We start from the raw sequence: 27,113 nt of genomic DNA, 5'->3' as shown, positions 1-27,113 counted from the left end.
ATTTTTGGTTTGTGATGCCATTTTTTAGGAGCCTAGAACATTTATATTTCTCTGTCCATGGATCTGCAGCAGGGCGTAATTTTTTTGAATGGTGAGCTGAGTTCTATTGAGACCAATTAGAGGTACATATAACGTTTTGATCTTCTTATTTAATTTATTTTAAAGGGGGGTGAGATGACAAAACTCAATTATGGCATATTTAGGCTTGGTACACACATCCGGCTTTTCACCGGTTTGACGGATGCTGCGCACGCCAGTACAGTGTATACAGTACACTGGGAACGCAATAAGCGCCGGTCACATGCTGTCATGTGACCGGAGCATGTGACCCGGAAGTTGTGGCGCTGCCACTGTACTGTATCATACTGTACTGGCGTGCGCCGCATCCGTCAAACCGTCGAAAAGCCGGATGTGTGTACCCGGCATTATTTTCTTCTTTTTACCATATAAGTTAATTTTATATCTTGATAATTTTGATGGATCAGATCTTTACAGATATGGTGCTACAAAATGTGTCTGTTTTATAATTTTATTTTCACGGGGGTAATTTTAATTTTTGGAATTTTTACTTTTCTAGTTCCTGTACAAGACTTGAATTTGGTATGGTCTTATGACTTGTACGATAAACAAAAGGCTGGGATCACACAAGTGTAAAAAAAAACAAAAAAAAAAAAAACGGTCCCATTCTTATCCATAACAGTGGGATGATTTTTTTTTTGTTCTTCTCACCAGTCATCCATGTGTTGCCCTATGCAATCTGCTTTTTTTTTTTTTTTTTTTAGAAATCTTTTACCTGACTGTATGGCACCTGTTTTTTTTCCTCACGCTGTACTGATTTTGGAGTCAAATCACAACATGCTGCAATTTTTTTTCTTATGCCAAATACAGCCGAGGAAAAAAACCCTGCAGATCTGCACTGCTTCATTGAATAACAATGATCAGAGTGCAATCCCAATCCCTTCTTTTTCTTTTATTACCTCGAATTGCATTTTCATATTCATACGCTTGTCAGAGAGCCCAAAGACCCATAAATAGCAAAGACAGGCATCTTCAGCAGGCCCTGGCCCACCATGGCAACCCATCAGTATCAATGCAGTCTTATCGGACCAATGAGAGCTGGTGCAAGCGTACATCAGCGATCACTTTATTTCTATGCCAATGTCAGGACATATGTGAATTGCCTCTTCAGAGAGGAAGAGTACTTGAACTGTAGTGCCACCTAATGGAAATAGCAACCCCAAAAGTCAATATTGACCCTTTAAGGAGACTCACCAGGACAGCAACATCTAAGAGGTTAACAGCAGTGTTTGGAGCTTAGCTCTAGTCTTTGCCATTAAAGACAGAAGCTGTGTTACACATCTCCGGAGCCTGATCCACTTTTCGGCATTACTACAATTTAACTGTTAGTTGGGAGGTCAAATGTTGGCATTTAAAGTTTCACTTTTCACATGCGGAAAACCTCAAGCCTTTTCAGAGCACAGCCCGTTATAATCCTCCGCCTTTGGCTATGTCTGCACGGTGCATCTTGAGAGCATCTTTTTATCCTGTGGTCACAGAAATGCAGCTTGTGGCCCAAAATACACATGAAAGAACACATGACATGCGTTTTGCCACGTTTTTGTTAATGCGTTTTTTTTAAAGAGAAACAAAATATGATAGGATAATTGATAGATAGCTAGAATAGATGGAAAACAAATATAGAAGGGATAAAAAGAAAGAACAGAATAGCTCGATAGATAGAGGGATTGTTAGCTTGGTCAGCTGTTTTCTGAATTCCTTTTTGATAAAAATATGATGTGGGGTCCCCCCACCCATTTGCCATATCCAGCACAAGAATAGCAGCAGCTGCAGACTGCAACACTCAGCTGTCTGCTGTACTTTGGCTGGTTATGAATAACAAAGGGGATCCCATGCTTTTTTTTTTTTTAAATTATTTGAGTTATTTTAAAAAAACAAAAAACAAAAAACAAAAAAACAAATCAAAATGACATGGGGTCCCCCCCTATTTTTTTTAAAACCAGCCAAGGTACAGCAGACAACTGAGGTCTGATATTATTAGGGTGTGAAGGGCCAAGGTTATTTGGCCCTTTCCAGCCTAACAATAGAAGTCCACAGCCGCCCCAGAAGTGGCACATCCATTAGATGTGCCAATTCTGGCGCTGGACCCGGCTCTTCTGTTGCCCTGGTGCGGTGGCAATTGAATAATAAGCCCACAGCTGCCACTAAGCCCTAGATTAGTAGTGGAAGGCATCTATGAGACACCCCCCCCCCCATCACTAATCTGTAAGCAAAAGAAAATAACACCCAAAAAATCCTTTACTTGAAATAAAAAGACAAAAAAAACACCCTCTTTCACCTCTTTATTAACCCCAAAACACCCCGGCAGGTCCGACGTAATCCACACAAGATCCCACGACGATTCAGCTCTGCTACATCTGAAGCTAACAGAGAATGCCATACAACATGACTGCCCGCTATGAGGTTCAGAGAGACTGAGCTATGATCAGCGGTGACATTGCTCAGGTTAGCTGCAGCCACAGCTGAAGGTTCCCACAGTCACAGTCACCGCTGATTGTGCGGCTCACTTCAGTCGCTGCCTGAACCTCACAGCAGGCGGTCATGCTCTATTGCAGCTCGGTGAGAATTAAGATGTAGCAGTGCTGGAATCATCGTGGGACAGTGTATGGATTGCAATCCTGCAGGAGTGTTTTGGGGGTTAATAAAGTGGTGAAAGAAGGTGCTTTTTCGCCTTTTATTTCAAATAAAGGATTTGTTGGTGTTTTTGTTTAATGAGCGATCTCATAGACGGCTCCCATTACTAATCTAGGACATAGTGACAGCTGTGGGCTGCCATTAATTCCTTAATACCCCGACTGCCACTGCACCAGGGCAATCGGGAAGAGCCAGGTAAAGTGCCGAGACTGTCGCATCTAATGCATGTGGCAATTTCAGGAAGCTGCAAGATGACAATACCAGCCCCCAGCTATCAGGCTCTATCTTTGCTGAGTATCAAAATTGGGGGGGAACGCACGCAGTTTAAAATTATTTATTTAAAGATGAAAAGAAAAAAAAAAGCCGCATGCGGTTCCTCCTATTTTGATACCCAGCCATTGCAATAGTAGAATTATCATTATCAGTACATGTATACAAGTCTTCAATTGAGTTGAGGCCTGTGGAATGTGGGGGCTAAGTCACCACTTCTATGTCATGGTCATTGAACCATTTGTTTGCCAATCTCGACATATACTTCAGTTTATTTTCCTGCTGGAACACTTTGTCGTCCTTTTTATACCCATATTACCCGAGTGTACGAAATAACTTGTCTTGAAGGATAATCACATATATGGTAGCTCAGCATAGAGATCATCATTGACCCAGACTTGTGTAATGTGTGTCACATGGTGCTTGCATGGATGACTGTGATCTCACTATTACGAATCATACAAGCCACCTCCACTGCAGTGATTGTCACGCCAGAACTGATAAAACTTTATGATAAGCCGATTTGTTGACTCCAATATTTTGCCTGGATATCCACCTTGTGGCTGTTGAATGGATGGATGGATGGACTTCATTGCCTATTCATGGCACTTACATGATGCAGTCTGGCAATTTTCTTAGCTGAGAGACTACCATCGATGAACTGGATGATGCATTTCTCTTTTCCTGGGAAATCTTTATAGCTGCTCCTCGATTCAAATCAGTGACCTTTCTCTTGGGCATCACCCTAATAAACACACGGAGCTATTGGGGAATGTGAGAACAGGTTGTAATTTGCAGTGTACAGGAAGAAAAATATTTTTCCTCCACCAAGAGCAAAACAGTAATAATGCAGTGACATGACAAGAAGCTGCATAACTAATCATATGCTAAATAGTTGCAAGTCAAGTCTATGTCTGAGATAGCCAAGATGATAGTTTATAAAGTGATGGTAATCTCAAGTTCAAAGCTGCAGTGGATGGTGAGATATGGAAAGTCAAAAATTCAAAACATTGTTACTGTTTTGCTTGTGTAAATATTATAATTTACTGTGCTTGCTGCACAAACTCTCTCTCACACTGTCCTCCTTATGCTACTAGTCCTCACCACTGTCCACTCCTTTAAAATATTGCCTCCACACTGATGCCATTATTAACTACAACCTCCACATTGTTCTCCCTTATTAAGTATGGCCTTGACACTGTTCCCACTTCATGCTATCCCTTTTTCACCGTTTCCCCTCACTGTTGTCCCCTGAGACTTCAGAGCACAGCTTGAGGCTAGCTGTTCATTTAGTTCTACGGTAGAAACATCCCTGGTTTTGTATCTGCAAAGACAATAATCTTTCCAAGATCTGATGGGGCGTCAACCTTTACATAATAGAAAAAGTAACTGCATAGAATAATGTGCATAGAAAATGTGTGTGTCTGAAACGGCCAAATACTTAGACATTTTTGCTAAGATTCATCATGCTGTTTTGTGGCACAAAACTTCTTAAAAGTTTCACAAAAATCTTACACAATTTGAAATAAAAAAGTTTGCACCTTTTTGCATCTTTAGTCCATTCACAGCCATTTCTGCCAACTTTAAAATAAAAATAAAATTAAAAAAAAATGGGCGTACTTTGACAAGGGCATCTAAAAAATATATGTTAATTAAACACCACAAAAGTGGCATAAATTACGACAGAAATAACGGACCACCTTTCTGGTGGTGGGAAATAAATGAAGAGGTGAAGGTCTCTCAGTGAACTTGGTGTATGTCACTCCAGCGCACACTTGATTTAACCAAAATACAAACTCGTTCATACAGTTACATGCGGTCTACATCATAGTCCCTGGTCTACGTTAACCCAAAGAGCAACCTTCATACAACAGCATTGTCAAGCGTGTAATCAACCCCATACAATCCCCAACACAGCTCTAGAGATCCTGCAGGACAGGCCCACGATCCCCTACAGAGCACGAACTGTGATAGACAACAGGGGGTCCCCAACCTGTGGCTTCCTGGCCCATGTGGATCGTGGCACTCTGTCAATTTGGTGCTGAAGCACCAGGTGTTGGAAATTGCTAAGAAGATTGGGTCTTCACATGGTGACTTGTGGGTAGACCTGCATTGGTCTTCACATGGTGACTTTTTTGAGTAGACCTGCACGGAAGAGCAGATCTAGGAGCGCATATATAGGTGGGGAATGGAGGATAAATATTGGAGATAGAGTGCTACTGCCAGTTAGGGGAGGTGCTTGAAGCTGGGTGTGATAGTGTGATGCATGTGCTTGATGCAAGAATGCCAAAAGGGAGTAAATGGGAACCCCTAGATGCAAGTACACTGCCTATTAGGGAGGGGGTACAAGGTTTGCTGTGGAGGCTTTGGTTGGCATATTAGGACTGTGGGGCTCTTGGTCTTACTATAGTGTAAATGGGAGGGGTGCTGCTGAGCGTTGCTCACAACCTTCTACCAGAATGGAATGTGGCCCTCAAAGTAAGAAAGTTTGGGGACCACTGGGCCCAAACAACAACTCATCACAGAGCATTTTCAGCAGTTGCTCAGAGAACAATGCTTTTTATTCATTTATTTTTGCAGTGAACAGACCGCACACTATAATATTAATGTGATGGTACACAGAACACTACAGTAGGACATACATACAAATATCAAGTTCACATGCTTTGTCCATTTATTGCACTGGATAGATCAGGATGAGGTGAAAACTAGATCCAAAAAGATAAAACCAGTAAGTCCCAGAAGGCATGCACATGACCTAGTAACATACTAGTTGTCATATGTATCTGGTGGCCATTTGTTTGCAGTATCCTGTGTGATCAGCACTACAAAGATGGCAGCCCTTGAGAATAGCGCCATGTACTGTTACAAAAGGCTACCTAATGCATATAATGGCACCGGGAGATTATAGACAGGTTCCTCCATAAATCTCGGTAAACTCCCTGGATGATATGACCCGACATGTAGCGTCATGTAACAATCATGGATGAGTAATTGCATAGGCGTGGTGACTAGGGCGAGACAGGCAAACAGAGTGTTAATAAGGCACAGAAGAGCAAGTGACGCCAACTAAAGTTCAGATTTGTGCATTTCCTTCTTTTTTTTTGTATTTCTCGGTTTATAATTCAATAACCCATTTTCCCTCCAGCAGTGACCAGTGCAGACCATTAACATCAGGTATAAATCATTCTATCAATTATTCAATTATTTTAGGCTTGATCCCCCCTCTTCCCAATCTCAGATGAAATGGGAACCAAGGGGAGTTCTACCTTAAACTATTTAACCCTTCAAAGTGATGAGAATGGTAGAATGACCAGACCTCATGGTCTGTGGCTACTGGCTAAGATGTGCCGGCTGACCCTGGGTTTTACAGGACGGAATGAGACCGGCAGCACAGACATGGTCACCATCCCCTGGAGCCTGCTCTGAGGAGGACAGTGCCAGCAGCACAGGCAGGGTCACCATCCCCAGGGAGCCTGCTCTGAGGAGGACAGTGCCAGCAGCACAGGCAGGGTCACCATCCCCGGGGAGCCTGCGCTGAGGAGGACAGTGCCAGCAGCACAGGCAGGGTCACCATCCCCGGGGAGTCTGCGCTGAGGAGGACAGTGCCAGCAGCACAGGCAGGGTCACCATCCCCGGGGAGTCTGCGCTGAAGAGGACAGTGCCAGCAGCACAGGCAGGGTCACCATCCCCGGGGAGCCTGCCCTGAGGAGGACAGTGCCAGCAGCACAGGCAGGGTCACCATCCCCGGGGAGCCTGCTCTGAGGAGGACAGTGCCAGCAGCACAGGCAGGGTCACCATCCCCAGGGAGTCTGCGCTGAGGAGGACCGTGCCAGCAGCACAGGCAGGGTCACCATCCCCGGGGAGCCTGCGCTGAGGAGGACAGTGCCAGCAGCACAGGCAGGGTCACCATCCCCGGGGAGTCTGCGCTGAGGAGGACAGTGCCAGCAGCACAGGCAGGGTCACCATCCCCGGGGAGCCTGCGCTGAAGAGGACAGTGCCAGCAGCACAGGCATGGTCACCATCCCCTGGAGTCTGCTCTGAGGAGAACAGTGCCAGCAGCACAGACATGGTCACCATCCCCGGGGAGTCTGCGCTGAGGAGGACAGTGCCAGCAGCACAGACATGGTCACCATCCCCTGGAGCCTGCTCTGAGGAGGACAGTGCCAGCAGCACAGACATGGTCACCATCCCCGGGGAGTCTGCGCTGAGGAGGACAGTGCCAGCAGCACAGACATGGTCACCATCCCCGGGGAGCCTGCCCTGAGGAGGAAAATGCCAGCAGCACAGGCAGGGTCACCATCCCCGGGGAGTCTGCGCTGAGGAGGAAAATGCCAGCAGCACAGGCAGGGTCACCATCCCCGGGGAGTCTGCGCTGAGGAGGACAGTGCCAGCAGCACAGGCAGGGTCACCATCCCCGGGGAGCCTGCGCTGAGGAGGACAGTGCCAGCAGCACAGGCAGGGTCACCATCCCCGGGGAGCCTGCGCTGAGGAACACAGTGCCAGCAGCACAGGCAGGGTCACCATCCCCGGGGAGCCTGCTCTGAGGAGGACAGTGCCAGCAGCACAGGCAGGGTCACCATCCCCGGGGAGTCTGCTCTGAGGAGGACAGTGCCAGCAGCACAGGCAGGGTCACCATCCCCGGGGAGCCTGCGCTGAGGAGGACAGTGCCAGCAGCACAGGTAGGGTCACCATCCCCTGGAGCCTGCGCTGAGGAGGACAGTGCCAGCAGCACAGGCAGGGTCACCATCCCCGGGGAGTCTGCTCTGAGGAGGACAGTGCCAGCAGCACAGGCAGGGTCACCATCCCCGGGGAGCCTGCGCTGAGGAGGACAGTGCCAGCAGCACAGGCAGGGTCACCATCCCCGGGGAGCCTGCGCTGAGGACAGTGCAAGCAGCACAGCCAGGGTCACCATCCCCTGGAGTCTGCTCTGAGGACAGTGCCAGCAGCACAGGCAGGGTCACCATCCCCGGGGAGTCTGCTCTGAGGAGGACAGTGCCCGCAGCACAGGCAGGGTCACCATTGCTGGGGAGCCTGCCCTGAGGAGGACAGTGCCAGCAGCACATGCAGGGTCACCATCCCCGGGGAGCCTGCGCTGAGGAGGACAGTGCCAGCAGCACAGGCAGGGTCACCATCCCCGGGGAGCCTGCGCAGAGGAGGACAGTGCCAGCAGCACAGGCAGGGTCACCATCCCCGGGGAGCCTGCTCTGAGGAGGACAGTGCCAGCAGCACAGACATGGTCACCATCCCCTGGAGTCTGCTCTGAGGAGAACAGTGCCAGCAGCACAGACATGGTCACCATCCCCGGGGAGTCTGCGCTGAGGAGGACAGTGCCAGCAGCACAGACATGGTCACCATCCCCTGGAGCCTGCTCTGAGGAGGACAGTGCCAGCAGCACAGACATGGTCACCATCCCCGGGGAGTCTGCGCTGAGGAGGACAGTGCCAGCAGCACAGACATGGTCACCATCCCCGGGGAGCCTGCCCTGAGGAGGAAAATGCCAGCAGCACAGGCAGGGTCACCATCCCCGGGGAGTCTGCGCTGAGGAGGAAAATGCCAGCAGCACAGGCAGGGTCACCATCCCCGGGGAGTCTGCGCTGAGGAGGACAGTGCCAGCAGCACAGGCAGGGTCACCATCCCCGGGGAGCCTGCGCTGAGGAGGACAGTGCCAGCAGCACAGGCAGGGTCACCATCCCCGGGGAGCCTGCGCTGAGGAACACAGTGCCAGCAGCACAGGCAGGGTCACCATCCCCGGGGAGCCTGCTCTGAGGAGGACAGTGCCAGCAGCACAGGCAGGGTCACCATCCCCGGGGAGTCTGCTCTGAGGAGGACAGTGCCAGCAGCACAGGCAGGGTCACCATCCCCGGGGAGCCTGCGCTGAGGAGGACAGTGCCAGCAGCACAGGTAGGGTCACCATCCCCTGGAGCCTGCGCTGAGGAGGACAGTGCCAGCAGCACAGGCAGGGTCACCATCCCCGGGGAGTCTGCTCTGAGGAGGACAGTGCCAGCAGCACAGGCAGGGTCACCATCCCCGGGGAGCCTGCGCTGAGGAGGACAGTGCCAGCAGCACAGGCAGGGTCACCATCCCCGGGGAGCCTGCGCTGAGGACAGTGCAAGCAGCACAGCCAGGGTCACCATCCCCTGGAGTCTGCTCTGAGGACAGTGCCAGCAGCACAGGCAGGGTCACCATCCCCGGGGAGTCTGCTCTGAGGAGGACAGTGCCCGCAGCACAGGCAGGGTCACCATTGCTGGGGAGCCTGCCCTGAGGAGGACAGTGCCAGCAGCACATGCAGGGTCACCATCCCCGGGGAGCCTGCGCTGAGGACAGTGCAAGCAGCACAGGCAGGGTCACCATCCCCTGGAGTCTGCTCTGAGGACAGTGCCAGCAGCACAGGCAGGGTCACCATCCCCGGGGAGTCTGCTCTGAGGAGGACAGTGCCCGCAGCACAGGCAGGGTCACCATCCCCGGGGAGCCTGCGCTGAGGAGGACAGTGCCAGCAGCACAGGTAGGGACCATCCCCTGGAGCCTGCGCTGAGGACAGTGCCCGCTGTGGTCCCGACTCCGGTGCGGTGGGCCGCCAGGGGGCGCCGCAGATAAACGTTCCCAGCCCCACCGGTCATGAGCAGCCCGTCTTTTCCCTTCGTGGAGCTTTTAGCGTCAGGGGAGGGCTCGGGAGCAGCCAATCCGCGCACACGCTGTTATAGCAACAGAGCAGAATGTGCCGGAGAGAAGTGAGCAGGGAAAACTAGGAAATTCCGCCGACTCCATGGAGTAAGCACGAGTGCGGGCTGCTGCACCAGCGTCCCCGGCACCGCGGCCAGGGGCGGCCCCGAAATATGGCAAAGGTCCAGGTGAACAACGTAGTGGTGCTGGACAACCCCTCGCCCTTCTACAACCCTTTCCAGTTCGAAATCACCTTTGAATGCATAGAGGACCTCTCGGAAGGTGAGTGTGCCGGCACACGGGGGGTTAAACGGCAGGCTGCTGGCCTGGCATCCAAACTTGTGTGCGTGGGAATGCGGGCGGCACGGGCAAAGTTTCAGCTGTGACGAGGTGCCAGAGTGGCAGCCATGATGAGAGCCAGCGGCACACACAGGAAGAGCTCCCTGACCCTGCCGTGCCCGGGCATCAGACCACACACCGGGGGTATGAGGTACAGACGTGTGTATACATGACTTACACACATTATATGGATACACAGTATGGTATAGCCAACAGAGCTAATGCACCTCAGCTCCCTGACCCTGCCGTGCCCGGGCATCAGACCACACACCGGGGGTATGAGGTACATACGTGTGCATACATGACTTACACACATTATATGGATACACAGTATGGTATAGCCAACAGAGATAATGCACCTCAGCTCCCTGACACTGCCGTGCCCGGGCATCAGACCACACAGCGGGGGTATGAGGTACATACGTGTGTATACATGACTTACACACATTATATGGATACACAGTATGGTATAGCCAACAGAGATAATGCACCTCAGCTCCCTGACCCTGCCGTGCCCGGGCATCAGACCACAAAGCGGAGGTATGAGGTACATACGTGTGTATACATGACTTACACACATTATATGGATACACTGTATGGTATAGCCAACAGAGATAATGCACCTCAGCTCCCTGACCCTGCCGTGCCCGGGCATCAGACCACACAGCGGGGGTATGAGGTACATACGTGTGTATACATGACTTACACACTATATATGGATACACTGTATGGTACAGCCAACAGAGCTAATGCACCCCAGCTCCCTGACCCTGCCGTGCCCGGGCATCAGACCACACAGCGGGGGTATGAGGTACATACGTGTGTATACATGACTTACACACATTATATGGATACACAGTATGGTATAGCCAACAGAGATAATGCACCTCAGCTCCATGACCCTGCCGTGCCCGGGCATCAGACCACACAGCGGAGGTATGAGGTACATACGTGTGCATACATGACTTGCACACTATATATGGATACACAGTATGGTATAGCCAACAGAGCTAATGCACCCCAGCTCCATGACCCTGCCGTGCCCGGGCATCAGACCACACATCGGGGGTATGAGGGTACATACGTGTGCATACATGACTTACACACTATATATGGATACATAGTATGGTATAGCCAACAGAGCTAATGCACCTCAGCTCCCTGACCCTGCCGTGCCTGGGCATCAGACCACATACCAGAGGCGTGAGAGGTACAGTCGTGTGTATACATTAGGTACACACATTATATATACACCCCATATGGATACCCAGTATGGTAAAGCCACCATAGCTAACACACCTCAGTTCAATGACACCTGACTGCTGTGCCCGGGCACCATACCACACACCAGGATGGAGCTGTGAGATACAAATGTGTGTGTATCCATACTGAGTGTATATAAATTTGTGTATGCAATGTATACAGTATGGTATAGCCACCTCAGCTCCCTATCCCAGCAGTGCCTGCCTGTACCTGGCCATCAGACCACATACCAGGATGGAGCTGTGAGATACAAATGTGTGTATATCCATACTAAGTGTATATAATTTGTGTATGTAATGTGTACAGTATGTTATAGCCACCTCAGCTCCCTATCCCTGCAGTGCCCGCCTGTACCTGGCCATCAGACCACATACCAGGATGGAGCTGTGAGGTACAAATGTGTGTGTATACATACTGAGTGTATATAATTTGTGTATGTAATGTGTACAGTATGGTATAGCCACCTCAGCTCCCTATCCCTGCAGTGCCCGCCTGTACCTGGCCATCAGACCACATACCAGGATGGAGCTGTGAGATACAAATGTGTGTATATCCATACTAAGTGTATATAATTTGTGTATGTAATGTGTACAGTATGTTATAGCCACCTCAGCTCCCTATCCCTGCAGTGCCCGCCTGTACCTGGCCATCAGACCACATACCAGGATGGAGCTGTGAGGTACAAATGTGTGTGTATACATACTGAGTGTATATAATTTGTGTATGTAATGTGTACAGTATGGTATAGCCACCTCAGCTCCCTATCCCTGCAGTGCCCGCCTGTACCTGGCCATCAGACCACATACCAGGATGGAGCTGTGAGGTACAAATGTGTGTGTATACATACTGAGTGTATATAATTTGTGTATGTAATGTGTACAGTATGGTATAGCCACCTCAGCTCCCTATCCCAGCAGTGCCCGCCTGTACCTGGCCATCAGACCACATACCAGGATGGAGCTGTGAGGTACAAATGTGTGTGTATACATTAGGTACACACATTATATATACACTCCATATGGTAAAGTCACCATAGCTAACACACCTCAGTTCAATGACCCCTGACTCTGCTGGGCCAGGGCTGTACCTAGGCATCAGACCACACACCAGGATGGAGCTGTGAGATACAAATGTGTGTATCCATACTGAGTATCTAATTTGTGTATGTAATGTGTACAGTATGTTATAGCCACCTCAGCTCCCTATCCCTGCACTGCCCGCCTGTACCTGGCCATTAGTCCCCACACTGGGATGGAGATGTGAGGTACAACACATGTGTATACATTGCTTAGGCCTCTTTCACTCGTCAGTATTTTGCATCAGTGTGTCCTCAGTATTTGGATGCCATAACCAGGAGAGTCTCCAAAGCACAGCTCAGGTGCCAGTCTTTCAATTCTAGTTCTTCTCTGTAAGTTCCGCTCCTGGTTTTGGCATCCAAATACTGATGAAATACTGATGTAAAACACTGATGTGTGAAACAGGCTTTATACAGTATGGTATAGCCACCTCAGCTCCCTGACTCTGCCTGTGCACTTTCCCACATTTATTCACGTTATACCCATAAACGTAAATGTTTTTTTTTATTGGGACAACATGTAATATACAGTACATAGTAGCATATTTGTGACGTGAAAAGGAAACTTTGTTTTCTAAATATTTTAAAAAACATCTGTAAATTGTGAAATGCATTAGTATCCAGCCTCCGAGTCAATACTTTGTAGGACCACCTTTCTCTGTAATTACTGCTGTAAGTCTTTTGAGGTAGGTCTATACCAGCTTTCCACATCTAGAGGCTGACATTTTTGCTTAAGGCCCCGTCACACTAAGCAACATCGCTAGCAACATCGCTGCTAACGAACAACTTTTGTGATGTTGCTAGCGATGTCGCTGTGTGTGACATCCAGCAACAACCTGGCCCCTGCTGTGAGGTCGTTGGTTGTTGCTGAATGTCCTGGGCCATTTTTTAGTCGTCGCTCTCCCGCTGTGAAGCACACATCGCTGTGTGTGACAGCGAGACAGCAACAACTAAATGTGCAGGCAGCAGGAGCCGGCTTCTGCGGAGGCTGGTAACCAATGTAAACATCGGGTAACCAAGAAGCCCTGTCCTTGGTTACCCGATATTTACCTTTATTACCAGCCTCCGCCGCTCTCACTGTCAGTGCCGGCTCCTGCTCTGTGCACATGTAGCTGCAGCACACATCGGGTAATTAACCCGATGTGTGCTGTAACTAGGAGAGCAGGGAGCCAGCGCTAAGCATTGTGCGCTGCTCCCTGCTCTGTGCAGCTGCACCCTGTACTCTATACCCTATATATGTACCCTGTGCAGCTGCACCCGCTGTGCGCTGCTCCCTGCTCTGTGCACATTTAGCTGCAGCACACATCGGGTAATTAACCCGATGTGTGCTGTAACTAGGAGAGCAAGGAGCCAGCGCTAAGCATTGTGCGCTGCTCCCTGCTCTGTGCACATTTAGCTGCAGTACACATCGGGTAATTAACCCGATGTGTGCTGTAGCTAGGAGAGCAGGGAGCCAGCGCTCAGTGTGCGCTGCTCCCTGCTCTCTGCACGTGTAGCTGCGTGCACTGGTAACCAAGGTAAATATCTGGTTGGTTACCCGATATTTACCTTAGTTACCAAGCGCAGCATCTTCCACGTGGCGCTGGGGGCTGGTCACTGGTTGCTGGTGAGCTCACCAGCAACTCGTGTAGCGACGCTCCAGCGATCCCTGCCAGGTCAGGTTGCTGGTGGGATCGCTGGAGCGTCGCAGTGTGACATCTCACCAGCAACCTCCTAGCAACTTACCAGCAATCCCTATCGTTGTTGGGATCGCTGGTAAGTTGCTTAGTGTGACTGGACCTTTATGCTTCGTTAAAAAAATAGCTCTAGCACTGTAAGATTGGACGGGGGCATCTGTAAACAGCAATTTAAGTCTTGCCACAGATTCTCAATAGGATTTAGGTCTGGACTGTGACTGGGCCTTTCAAATACATGAATATGCTTTGCTCTAAATCAGGCATCTCAAACACTGCTTCTTGCAGCCCACAGGCAGGTAGACCTCTTTGATTACTGCAGCCTGATGCACGTGGCTGCCAGTCAGTGCTTTATTTCAGGTGAATGTATTGCTGGCGCCATGCAGAGAAGCTCTCAGCACAGCTATACCAATGGCAGCCATCAGCCAATCAGAGTCAAGCAGCTGACGTGAAAAAGTGCTGACTGTGGCAGCCATGTGCATCGGGCCACGATCGTCAAGGGGGTCTACGTGTCTGCGGGCCTCAAGAAGCAGAACAGAGGACAGATGAGAAGGGGTGTGTGTGTGTGTGTGTGTGTGTGTGTGTGTGTGTGTGTAGGTAGGTGTGTAGGTAGGTGTGTAGGTAGGTGAACAGCACAATAGGGAACATTACTACAGAACGGGACATTACTACAGAATGGGGAACAGGATGGGGCACATTACTACATGATGGTGACAAAGATGGGGCACAATAATACACGATGAACTAGGATGGGGCACATTACTACAAGAAGGGAACCAGGATGGGGCACATTACTACAGGATGAGGACAAGGATGGGGACATTATAAGATGAAGACCAGGATGGGGCAGAATACTATGGGATGAGGACCAAGATGGGGACATTATAACAAGATGGGTAACCAGAATGTGGCACATCACTACAAGAAGGGGAACAGGATGGAGGACATTAATACAACATGAGGACCAGGAACATTACTACAAGGTGTTGGGCAGAATTACTATATGGTGCTTGAAACACAAGCAAGTAGGGTTTGTAAAATGAGCAGCTTTTTGAATGACAGCAGCTGCCGATCAGCTGACAGTTGGGGTGGGATTTCATAGTGAATCCCGCCCACTGCCTATCCATCCTCCCCGTTATTTATGCTGATTCTATTATAGAATCGTTTTACTATCTGACTAGAAGGACCTGTGCTGATGTCATACCCATGTGACCAGAACGGGCAGGGCCTCAGCTAATAGCTGATACCAAGAAGAAACATTATTTTTCTGTTGGCGGAGGCCATGCCCCTTCTGGTCACATGGGTATGACAGCACAGGTCCTTCTAGTCAGATAGTAAAACTATTCTATAATAGAATTAGCATAAATAACAGGGGGAGGAACAACTGACGGGGGCAGGAATCACTATGAATACCCACCCCAGCTATTAGCTGATCGGCAGCTGCTGTCATTCAAAATGCTGCTTAATTTACAAACTTTACTTGCTTGTGTTTCAAAACCAATAGATCCGAGTTGACCACTAAAGGTATGTATAGACTCAACCAAACCAAAAAACTCCCAGTGACCAATCCACAAATTGGCAAGATAGTAAGGAGGGCCACTGGTAAAGGAAATATATATAAAATTATTTTTGTATTGCACAAAGTCCTTGTGTTGGTCTTTCCTTTACCAGTGGCCCTCCTTACTATCTTGCCAATTTGTGGATTGGTCACTGGGAGTTTTTTGGTTTGGTTGCTTGAATTTAGACCTTCCCTATAAGGGAAGTTGTAGGTTTATAAGGTATGTATAGAATCAGCCTGATAGTGCCAGTACAGCCCTATACTTGATTTAGGTTATATACGAAAATCCTGGTGATTGCTGCCCTTTAACAGTGGAGTAATGTTTTGCTTTACAGCTCATTAAAGTATTTAAAAAAAAACCCACAACATTCTTTTTAACCCCTTAAAAGGTGTATTCCCATTTCCAAGAGCCTATCCCAACAAGTAGTAGATATAATAATATTAGCAAATGCCTCCAATTAGAAATATAGTATAGTTCTCCTGATATAACCCTGTCTCTTACCTCATGTGCAGGGCATTGCAGTGTAGTCATACATGGTTATGGCCACTCATATAGTGAGTTAGTTGCTCGTGGTTGTAACCATGGACACCTAAGTTGCAATGCCCTGCACATGAGGTAAAATACATGACTATATCAGGAGAACTATACTACATTTCTAATTGGAGGTATTTAGTATTATTATTTTTTTGTGAAGTGTTTTATGCAGCCTTTGGGTCTGCCTAGTTGGGGTCGGACTCCATCTGGAGTAGTTTCAGAAGTTACACCCACTTAATTTTTTTCAAACAATGGAGTTTCAATGGAGCTGGAGTGATAAGTGACTAGATAAAAACCTGAGAAAGGTAGATCTTCATCCTCCTCTTTGCCATGGGGGTTCTACAGTGTATCAGACCCACAGACACTGAGTAGAGAGGCAATGTGACCACCAGTCTATGTAATCTCCTTGTCACTACAGTCATGTAGTAAGGCTGGTTTCACACTACGTTTATTTAACATCCGTCCTTAACGTTATTTTAGCGGAAATACGGATCCTGCTTTTACAGCAAATAACGTATGCAAACGCATCTGTTATTTTGCAGGATCCTGCACTGGATGTTTAGGGGCGGGCATTGGCGTCATGTGATCGGGAGTGAGGGGAACTAGACTGGGAGGAGGCTTCTGACAGCTGCAGACGCTGGTAACCAAGGTAAACATCGGCCTTGGATACCCGATATTTATCTTGGTTACGAGTGTCTGCAGCTGCTAGGAGCAGGGCTGCCTGCACACGTAACCAACGTAAACATCGGGTAACTAAGAGAAGTGGTTACCCGATATTTACCTTGGTTACGAGTGTCCGCAGCTCTCAGGTGGGAGAGAGAGGAAGGGGAGGAAGGGGGAAAGACAGAGAGAGAGAGAGAGAGAGAGGGGGTGAGGGAGGGAAGAGGAGAGAGAGACAGATCACGCGAGACTGGTTCTGGGCATGCTCAGTACTTTCTGGGCATGCTCAGTACAAAAGCAGGATCCTGTCTATCAGCACGCCAGCGTTCACATGCGTTCGCGTGCTGTTTAGTCAGGATCCAGCAATTTGCAGTATTTGGACGCAGCTCAAAAACGCTACAAGTAGCGTTTTTGAAACATGTTAAAAAACTGCAAGTCGCTGGATCCTCACTATAACGCACGCAAACGCAGGTGAACGCATGTTAACGCGAGTCCATTGCAAATGCATTGAAATGAAAACGCATTTGCACTGGATCCGCTTTTCCGCTAAAAAAACGTTATGGACGGATGTTAAATAAACGTAGTGTGAAACCAGCCTTAGAAAGAACTAGGAGGTTGGAAACCCTAGTCTAGTGATATGCAGATGCAACACCTTTCTTACATCCACATTTATAGCCAATATTAATCTTTCTTTTAATGTGACTATCTTCTTTAGATTTGGAATGGAAAATAATATATGTGGGATCTGCTGAAAGTGAAGAATACGACCAAGTGCTGGACTCTGTGCTAGTAGGCCCAGTACCCGCAGGACGGCACATGTTTGTATTCCAGGTAAGATTACATTATTACATCTAGAAATCTTCTCTCTAAATCCATTAGCCCCAATCTAAAAAACAGGATAATAAACTCACCATTGCAGATTGGGGTAGGTGCTCATTCTAGGGTCAGCTGACGCGCAAATGGCTCTCACTTCACTCAAACATATTGGGCAACCTGCAGATACCATATACGCAGTCATACATACCACCCATAGACTAAAAACATCCTGGCAGTTAGCAATCTACTGTGCAGTGATGTTCTAATATGTCACTACATAGTGGAGAAGCTGCACGCAATCATGCAGCTGCAGGAGCGCAGAGCCAGGTGTCAGACACAGCCGAGCTCCTTATAGAGCAGCCAGAGACTATTACTGTCTCTGCCTACTCGTCGTTCACTGTATATGCAAAACTAAATAAGGTCTGTGTATGCAGTAAAAGGAAGTGCTGTTGGCTGTTAATCATCTGGACCCAGTGGTCATGTAATCGCTTGGTATGGGGAGGGTGCAGAAACTGCTGTGTCTTAGGCTATCTGCACACTGTGCGTTTTTCGCGGCGTTTTTGGGGTGCGTTTTTGGCCTCAAAATTGCATGACTTTGCTTCCCCAGCAAAGTCTATGAGTTCATTTTTGCTGTCCGCACACAACTTTTTTTTTTTTTTTTTTTAAGCTGCGTTTTTTAGCTTACGAAAAAAATGGACATGTCAATTCTTTCCTGCGTTTTCCCCCCATGCAATGCTCTGGAAAAATGCAGAAAAATGCAGATATCAAAAACGCAGCCAAAAACGCACCAAATCGCGGTAAAAACGCATGCTTTTTTTGCCGCGGGTGCGTTTTTGTGCGTTTTTTAGCCGCCAAAAATGCAGAGTCATAAAAACGCAGCATGTGCCCATAGCCTTAGGCTGCTTTCACACTTGCGTTATTTTGCATCAGTCACAATCCGTCGCCTTGAGGAATTACGGTAGCCTGCAAAAGATTTTGCAGGAATCAGTTTTTTCCCCATAAACTTCTATTAGCGGCGGATCGTGACTGATGGCCCTGCGTTTTATCTGCCGGCCAATCAGCTGATAGTTCACAAAAGCCGGCTGCCGGTAAAACAGAAAAAAAAACAAAAAAACCCCCAGATTTTTATTGCAGCATCAGTCACATCTGTTGTACCACAATCTCCAACGCATCCATTGCATCAGTCACACAACTGATTGTGACGGATGCTAAACAACGCAAGTGTGAAAGCAGCCTTAGGAGACTCAGTCAGCTCTGCCATACAATAATAATAGAACCAGGCACTCCAATGTGGTGCACTTAATTTAATTTGGGAAAGCAGCCAATCCAATTCAGTAAACGTTACTGTTTTATTTTCAGACCTTTATCAGTAAAGCATGCTGCCTAAGTAACACTGCTTGGAAGTGGCGTTGGGAGTGTACACATTGTCCACCGCTATGGAGTTAAACCGAGATACTGCGTACACTCCGAATGCCATTTCCAAGCAGGTATAAAAAAAAAAGCCTCCATCAAACTATATCACTGTTAGTGGCCTTGCTTGCCAGAGGGAAAAAAAACACACAAAAAACAAAACCTCCAATATATAAAAAGATTTGTTACGGAAAGAACATACATTTAGAAAATATCTCTCAGTGGTCCTTGTTGTCATAAAATGTGTGAGGGAAGGGGGGGGGGTATAAGGAATATGACAAAAAACTGGAACATGAAACCCCATGTGAGAAAAAGAAATTAAATGCCAAAATGAGAAAAAAACTGCACAACTCAACACCCAAGCATGTGCTCGGTCAGGAACGGGGAGGGGGGGGGGGGTGTAAATTGCCTGGTCATAAACTAGTTAAAAAGCTCATGAGAGAAACCATGAGTGTAAGACATGCATTAGTTGATGGGACTTCTCTGAAGCACTAGACCAGGAGTCTCAAAACACAGCTGGGCATATTGGCCGCACCTAGAAAAATATTTGGGGGAGCCGCATTCTTTGCAGGACAAAGTACATTTTTTGGTGGTACCATTTTTTTTTTTATCTATAAACTTTTTCGATCACAGTTTTTAAACATTTTTCGCTCATTTATTATAACAAACATGCACTTTGTTGTTTATGTATATAAAAAAAAATAAAAAAAGTTTGCTTTATTTTGAATTTTTTTAAAAACATTTTATCCTCTTGTAAGTAATATTGTTTTACAATTCGCATCATATAGTAATTTAGTAATGTTCCCATTCTGGTTCTGATCTTTTAGTAATATCCCCCATTATGTTCCTCTTCTTCTAGTAATATGCCCATCCTTGTCCCCATTGTGTAGTAATGTCCTCATCCTGTAGTAATGTTCGCATCCTGTACAGTAGTAATGTGCCCATCCTGGTCCCTATCCTGTAGTAATGTGTCCCATACTGTTGTAATGTGCCTATCCTCCCCCATCCTGTAGTAAAGTGCTCATCCTGTTTCCCTTCTTGTAGTAATCTTCCCATTTTTGTCCTCAGACTGTAGTAATGTGCCCATGCTTGTTTCCATCTTGTAGTAATGTGCCGATGCTTGTCTCCATCTTGTAGTAATGTGTCCATGTTGGTCCCCATTCTGTAGTAATTTGCCTAACCATGCCCCATCTTGTAGTAATGTCCCAATCGTGGAGTAATGTGCCCTTCTTGCCCCGACCTTGTACTAATGTGCCTATCTTGTAGTAATGTGTCCATCCTTGTCTTCATCTTGTAGTGATATATTCATCCTTGTCTTCATCCTGTAGTAATGTGCCCACCCATGTCCCCATCTTGTAGTAATTTGCCCATCCTGATCCCTATCTTGTAGTAATGGTCCCTTCCTTGTCCCCATCCTGTAGTAATGTGTATGTATATCCTTGTCCTCTTGTAGTAATGTGCTCACCCTTGTCCTCTCCTTGTAGGAATGTCCTATCCTGTAGTAATGTCAACTATTGTGCCATTCTTCCCTTAGGAACTTAAAGCTGCTATCGTGCGTGCTATATAGAGCAGTGCATCAGCACTGCTCTGTATAACTAAAATCACAATCTCCTATGAACGCAAACCCGCAGCCGACATTTACAGAAGCATTGTGGTAACAGGCAGGGGGATCAGCTGACTTTACGCCCACCAAAGGAATATCTAATAGGTGCGTCGAGTTTTGCTAGTTATTCCTGCCCCTGTCTGCTTGCCTGTCCTTCCTCCCCCTGTCTCTGTTATTACAGGGGGAGGAAGAAGGGAGGAAAACAGGGGGAGGAAGGACAGGCAGCAGACAGGAGCGGGAATAGCAAAACCCGACCCACCGATTAGATATTCCTTTGGGGGGCGTAAGTTTATTAGAACTTCTTTTGCACCTCTCATCAAATACCACAAGCTTTACTTGCCTATATTTCAGAAAGTATACTTCCGATCTCACAACTAAATCAGCATTCTAGTACCAGCATAGCACTGGCTTTACTTTATATATGAAAATCCTAGTGATTGGTCCTCTTAGCAAGCATCGTTCTTTGGCAGAAAGTTGGGCACTGAGATATTGTGGAGCATGTAGCTTGGGCATAGTGTGAAGTCTGCCATGTGGCATCTACTTGAGGGTGGTGGATCACCAAATCATTTTAAACAACAATCTGATCTGATTAGCATGTACTAAACAAACATTATTTTTATTGTAACAATCTGCGTATTTTTTGTTTTGTCAGGCAGATGCCGCAAATCCTGGACTTATCCCGGATGCAGATGCAGTTGGTGTCACAGTTGTGTTAATTACCTGTACATACAGGGGACAGGAATTTATCAGAGTTGGATACTATGTGAATAACGAATACACTGAAACAGAGTTACGGGAAAACCCACCTGTAAAACCAGACTTTTCCAAGGTAAGGTCTGGAGTGGAAAGGTTTATCCAGGATTTCTACACATGTAAAAAAACAACTTATTCAGAACTTTCCTGCAATCACTGGATGTATCGTATGTGAAAAGAAGTTGCCCACTACTCAGAAAACCCCCTCTTCAACAGCTATATTGTCCTATGTAAAAGTGTAAAATGAAAACATACTGTACTCGCCTGCAGTGACATTGTCACGTGAGCCCTACAGGCAATTGGCGGCTGCTTAGCTTCTTTCCTTTGGATGAAACTGACTGGATGAAGGGAGAACTGCTGCTGCTCACTCCATTTGTCTGGATGTCAGGAAAGGAGAGTGAAGCAGGCCAGTAGTGGCCACTGATTGGCTGCAGGGTTCATGTGATATAATATCAAGCGAGTGTTGGCACCAGAAGGTGAGTAAAAAGCTGTTTTTATTCGATATGAAGAAATACAGTAAATGAGAAGAGGTTGTCATAGTGGACATCCCCTTTAAGGCTGGGGGCTACACAGTGACGCGTATCATGTGACAGTAGGAATAAGTCAGGTGTCCAAACATTTGTGCAATTTGCTGTCACTCAAGCACAGTAAGGCTTGTTCACAGGTTGGCGTATTTATCAGCAAAAAAACGGTGTATTACTATACCAGCAAAGAGAATGAGATTTCTGAACTCACACGGTTATGGGCCTCGCAGATTTCAAACCTGCAGCATGTCACTTCTTCCATTCAGTATTTTGGCAGCGTTTTCCACCCAATCAGATAAATGGGATAACATTAAATGTGAATTTTACATATTTTTCTGGCAAAGAGACATTTTTGCTGTAGAAATTTCTGCTACAAATACTTGGTGTGCACAAACAGTGGGGGAAAAAAGTATTTAGTCAGCCACCAATTGTGCAAGTTCTCCCACTTAAAAAGATGAGAGAGGCCTGTAATTAACATCATAACTGACCACAATTATGAGAGACAAAATGAGAAAACAAAAATCAGGAAAATCACCTTGTCTGATTTGGCAAGATTTTTTTGAAAATTATGGTGGAAAATAAGTATTTGGTCAATAACAAAAGATCATCTCAATATTTTGTTATATATCCTTTGTTGGCAATGACAGAGGTCAAACGTTTTCTGTAAGTCTTCAAAAGGTTGGCAAACACTGATGGTGGTATGTTGGCCCATTCCTCCACTCAGATCTCCTCTAGAGCAGTAATGTTTTGGGCCTGTCCCTAGGCAACACAGACTTTCAACTCTCTACAAAGGTTTTCTATGGGGTTGAGATCTGGAGACTGGCTAGGCCACTCCAGGACCTTCATATGCTTCTTATGAAGTTACTCCTTCATTGCCCTGGCGGTGTGCTTGGGATCATTATAATGCTGAAAGACCCAGCCACGTTTCATCTTCAATGCCCTTGCTGATGGAAGGAGGTTTGCACTCAAAATCTCACGATACATGGCCCCATTCATTCTTTCATGTACACGGATCAGTCATTTTAGTCCCTTTGCAGAGAAACAGCCCCAAAGCATGATGTTGCCACCCCCATGCTTCACAGTAGTTATGGTGTTCTTTGCAACTCAGCATTCTGTCTCCTCCAAACTAGGATGAGGTGCGTTTCTACCAAACACTTTTACTTTGGTTTCATTAGACCATATGACATTCTCCCAATACTCTTCTGGATAATCCAAATGTTCTCTAGCAAACTTCAGACTGCCCCGGACATGTACTGGCTTAAGCAGGGGAACACGTCTGGCACTGCAGGATCTGAGTCCCTGGCGGCCTAGTGTGTTACTAATGGTAACCTTTGTTACGGTAGTCTCAGCACTATGCAGGTCATTCACTAGGTCCCCCTGTGTGGTTCTGGGATTTTTGCTCATTTTGGCCCCATTTGGTGAGATTTTGCGTGGAGCCCCAGATTGAGGGAGACTATCAGTGGTCTTGTATGTCTTCTATTTGATTATTATTGCTCCCACAGTTGATTTCATCACACCAAGCTGCTTGCCTATTGCAGATTCAATCTTCCCAGCCTGGTATGAGGCTACAATTTTGTGTCTGGTGTCCTTCGACAGCTCTTTGGTCTTTACCATAGTGGAATTTGGAGTGTGACTGTTTGAGGTTGTGGACAGGTGTCTTTTATACTGATAAGTTCAAATAGGTGCCATTACTACAGGAAATGAGTGGAGGACAGAGGAGCCTCTTAAAGAAGTTACAGATCTGTGAAAGCTAGAAATCTTGCATGTTTTTAGGTGACTAAATACTTATTTTACACCATAATTTGAAAAGAAAAAAAAAATCTTGCCAAATCAGACAAGGTGATATTATTTGGATTTACTTTCTCATTTTGTCTCTCATAGTTGTGGTCTACCTATGATGTCAATTACAGGCCTCTCTCATCTTTATAAGTGGGAGAACTTGCACAATTGGTGGCTGAATAAATACTTTTTTTTCCCCACTGTACTTTAAAGCTGCAAATAAAAAAAAAAACAAACAAACAAAAAACCTCATTGCAGACAGATTAGCAATCCTTTGCTGCAACGTCACAACACTGATCCGCCATCATGCTGTGAAACCCGCGCTTGACACAACTAACTAGCCTGATTGAGAGATCTGCTCTATAATGATGGTTCTGTTAGGTCGCACATCACTCTTCATGGCAGTCAGTTCTGTGAAATATCGTATTTTTCGGATTATAATATGCACTTTTCCTTCAAAAAAATTGGGAAGAAAATGATGGGGTGCATCTTAAAATCCGAATGCACCTTACCGGGAGGTGGTGATTTAGAGGAGTTGCAGGAGGCAGGCGCTGTGCTGGGGTTGCTGCTGCGGGGTGGGCTGTGTGACAGGGGCATCTTGAAAATGTCAGCGGTGTGGGGTGAAAATAATGGCATCTGGAGGCGGCGTGTGTGCAGATGGAGCTCTCAGCTCAAGATCCCATCTGCACACACGCCACCTCCAGCCCATTGATCTCCCAGCAGCAGACTTAAGGAAAATGGCACTCGGAAGTGGCGCGTGCTTGTCAATAGCTCAATCTGTACACGCACCAACTTTGGGCGCCATTTCTTTGAAGCCCGCACCGCCGACAGTTTCTGGAAGTTGCCTACCTCACAGCATCTGGGAACACCCGTCGCCTGAAGCATCGCCCTGCTCTACCACCACTGCCATCATCCTCCCTGCTTCCTGTGACCCTGCTCCACCACCGTTACCATCATCCCCCTCCCCCCAGTAATAGACCTTTGGATTATAAGACAAACCCACTTTTTTTCCCTCTAAATTTGGGGTGCAATTATTAATCTGGTGTGTCTTGTAAACTGAAAAATACGGTATTTGTCAGCGTCACACACCTGCATGTGTGTACAAGTAAAAATGATGTTTCAGAATGCTGAAGGGCTGCTTGAAAGCGCTCTGTACATCATGGCACAGCCAAACATTTTAATACACCTCCCCACCTGCTTGTTTTTCCTCTATCTTCCCCCTTTCCTCTAACTGACAACTCTGGTTTCCTAGAGCCAGAGTAGAGAGGAAAACAAGTAGGTGGGAAGGTGTATACAGTGAAGGAAATAAGTATTTGATCCCTTGCTGATTTTGTAAGTTTGCCCACTGACAGACATGAACAGTCGATATTTTTAAAGGGAAGGTTAATTTAATAGCGAGATAAAATATCCAAAATAAAATCCAGAAAATCACATTGTATAAATTATAAAAAATAATTTGCATTTTGCAGAGAGTAATAAGTATTTGATCCCCCTACCAACCATTCTGGCTCCTACAGACCAGCTAGATGCTCCTAATCAACTCGTTACCTGAATTAAAGACACTTGTATTAAATCGTCACCTGTATATAAGGCTATGTGCGCACGTTGCGTACAGTTCACTGCAGAAATTTCTGCAGCGATCTGAAGAGCACATGTGCGCTTTAAATCGCTGCAGAAATGTCCGTAGTGAAGCCGATTCCATGCGCTCTGCCTGCAGCTCCTGCCATAGACAGAGCAGGAGCTGCTGGCAAAGTGCAGGAAAGAAGTGACATGTCACTTCTTTTTACGCAGCGCTTCGGGCAGCAGCCGAAGCGCTGCGCTCTAAAACGCTACGTGCGCACGGCCCCTGCACAATCTCCATAGACTGTGCAGGGGACGCAGGACGCATGCAGTTACGCTGCGCTACAAAGCGCAGCGTAACTGCATGTATTTACGCAACGTGCGCACATAGCCTAAGACTCCTATCCACAGACTCAGTCAGTCAGACTCTAACCTCTACAACATGGGGAAGATCAAAGAGCTTTCTAAGGGTACATGCGCACGCTGCATCTTTTTGTGTTCACAGACTACAGCCAAAACTGCACCTTGTCAGAGAGAGCCTGGAAGTGTCACAAAAAATGCTTGTAATTGTAGGTGCGTTTTTGCTGTGTTTTCGGTGCGTTTTTCACAACATGCGTTTTTGTGACAAATGTTGACAAAAACGCAGGAAGAATGAACATGCTGCATTTTTTTTTTGTCACAAACGTATGACACACAAAACGCTGACAAACTACAATGTGCGCATAGCAAATCTGACTTCTCATAGACTTTGCTGGGAAGTCAAATGTCAGAAAGTTCTGACAACAAAACTGCAGCCAAAAATGCAGTGTGCGCATGTAGCCTAAGGCTACATGCGCACGCTGCTTTTTTTCCTGCTTTTTTGGCTGCAGTTTTGTCAGCAGAACTTTCTGACATCTGACTTCCCAGCAAAGTCTATGAGAAGTCAGATTTGTCATGCGCACATTGCAGTTTTTGTCAGCGTTTTTTTTGTCAACAGTTTGTGACAAAAAAAATGCAGCATGTTCATTCTTCCTGCGTTTTTGTCAACATTTGTCACCCATTGAAATCAATGAGGGCATCAAAAACGCAGGAAAAATGCATGCTAATCAAAAGTGGTGCATTTTACCTGCCTTTTACCTGCGTTTTTGGTACCAAAAACGCAGGTGATTTGTCAGGAAGTGAGGTCAGGCAAGTGGTCCCGTCCCGTCCTCCATGTTTTCCCCGAAGTACCGCTGTCCCCAGGGGAGATGATGTGGAGGACAGGACTATCAGCAGCGGTGGCAGCGAGAGGGAAAAAAATCAATGTTTTCAGCTGCCAATGTCCATCCCCCTCTCGCTGCCGCCGCTGATAGTCCCGTCCTCCACGTGTTCCCCGAAGTACCGCTGTCCCCAGCATGCACGCACAGGGGAGATGATGTGGAGGACGGGGACTATCAGCGGCGGCGGCAGCTAGAGGGGGATGGACATTGGCAGCTGAAAAGATTGATTTTTCCCTCTTGCTGCCGCCGCTGATAGTCCCGTCCTCCACGTGTTCCCCGAAGTACCGCTGTCCCCAACATGCACGCACAGGGGAGATGATGTACCCCTCTCGCTGCCACTGCCGCCGCTGATAGTCCTGTCCTCCACGCTCCTGTCAGCTCCACGCAGTAGCGCGATCAGCTGAGCGGTCACTGAGGTTACTCGCGGCCACCGCTGGACACAGCGGTGGCCGCGGGTAACCTCAGTGACAGCTCAGCTGATCGCGCGGCTGTCTTCAGTTGCTGCATGGAAGGGACAGGAGCGGCGGTGTATTCTTGCTGCTCCGGTCACCTCCATGCAGCACAGCTGGAAGCGACGCTGGACCATCCTGGAGTACGCCGGACATGGAGGGCTTTGTCGGGGTTAATAAATTGGTAATGAGGGAATTTGTTAGTGTTTTTTTTATTTCTAATAAATTATTTT

The 27,113-nt window shown here is 47.2% G+C and overlaps 2 protein-coding genes across 3 annotated transcripts in view; one reads left to right on the top strand and one right to left on the bottom strand.

The window, feature by feature from the left end:
* Positions 1–27,113, bottom strand: part of MCM9 (minichromosome maintenance 9 homologous recombination repair factor) — a 123,396-nt gene that overhangs the window by 40,359 nt on the left and 55,924 nt on the right. The window lies entirely within an intron of this gene.
* Positions 9,593–27,113, top strand: part of ASF1A (anti-silencing function 1A histone chaperone) — a 29,345-nt gene continuing 11,824 nt past the window's right edge. The window contains exons 1-3 of the mRNA XM_075338294.1: positions 9,593–9,927; positions 17,464–17,579; positions 21,230–21,406. Of these exons, the coding sequence (XP_075194409.1) occupies positions 9,819–9,927; positions 17,464–17,579; positions 21,230–21,406 (402 nt within the window). The 5' untranslated portion in view covers positions 9,593–9,818. The remainder of the gene's footprint in view (positions 9,928–17,463; positions 17,580–21,229; positions 21,407–27,113) is intronic.

This window comes from Anomaloglossus baeobatrachus, chromosome 3 (assembly GCF_048569485.1).
Source record: "Anomaloglossus baeobatrachus isolate aAnoBae1 chromosome 3, aAnoBae1.hap1, whole genome shotgun sequence".
NCBI classification, from domain to species: domain Eukaryota; kingdom Metazoa; phylum Chordata; class Amphibia; order Anura; family Aromobatidae; genus Anomaloglossus; species Anomaloglossus baeobatrachus.
This window is presented reverse-complemented; position numbering and strand designations above follow the sequence as displayed.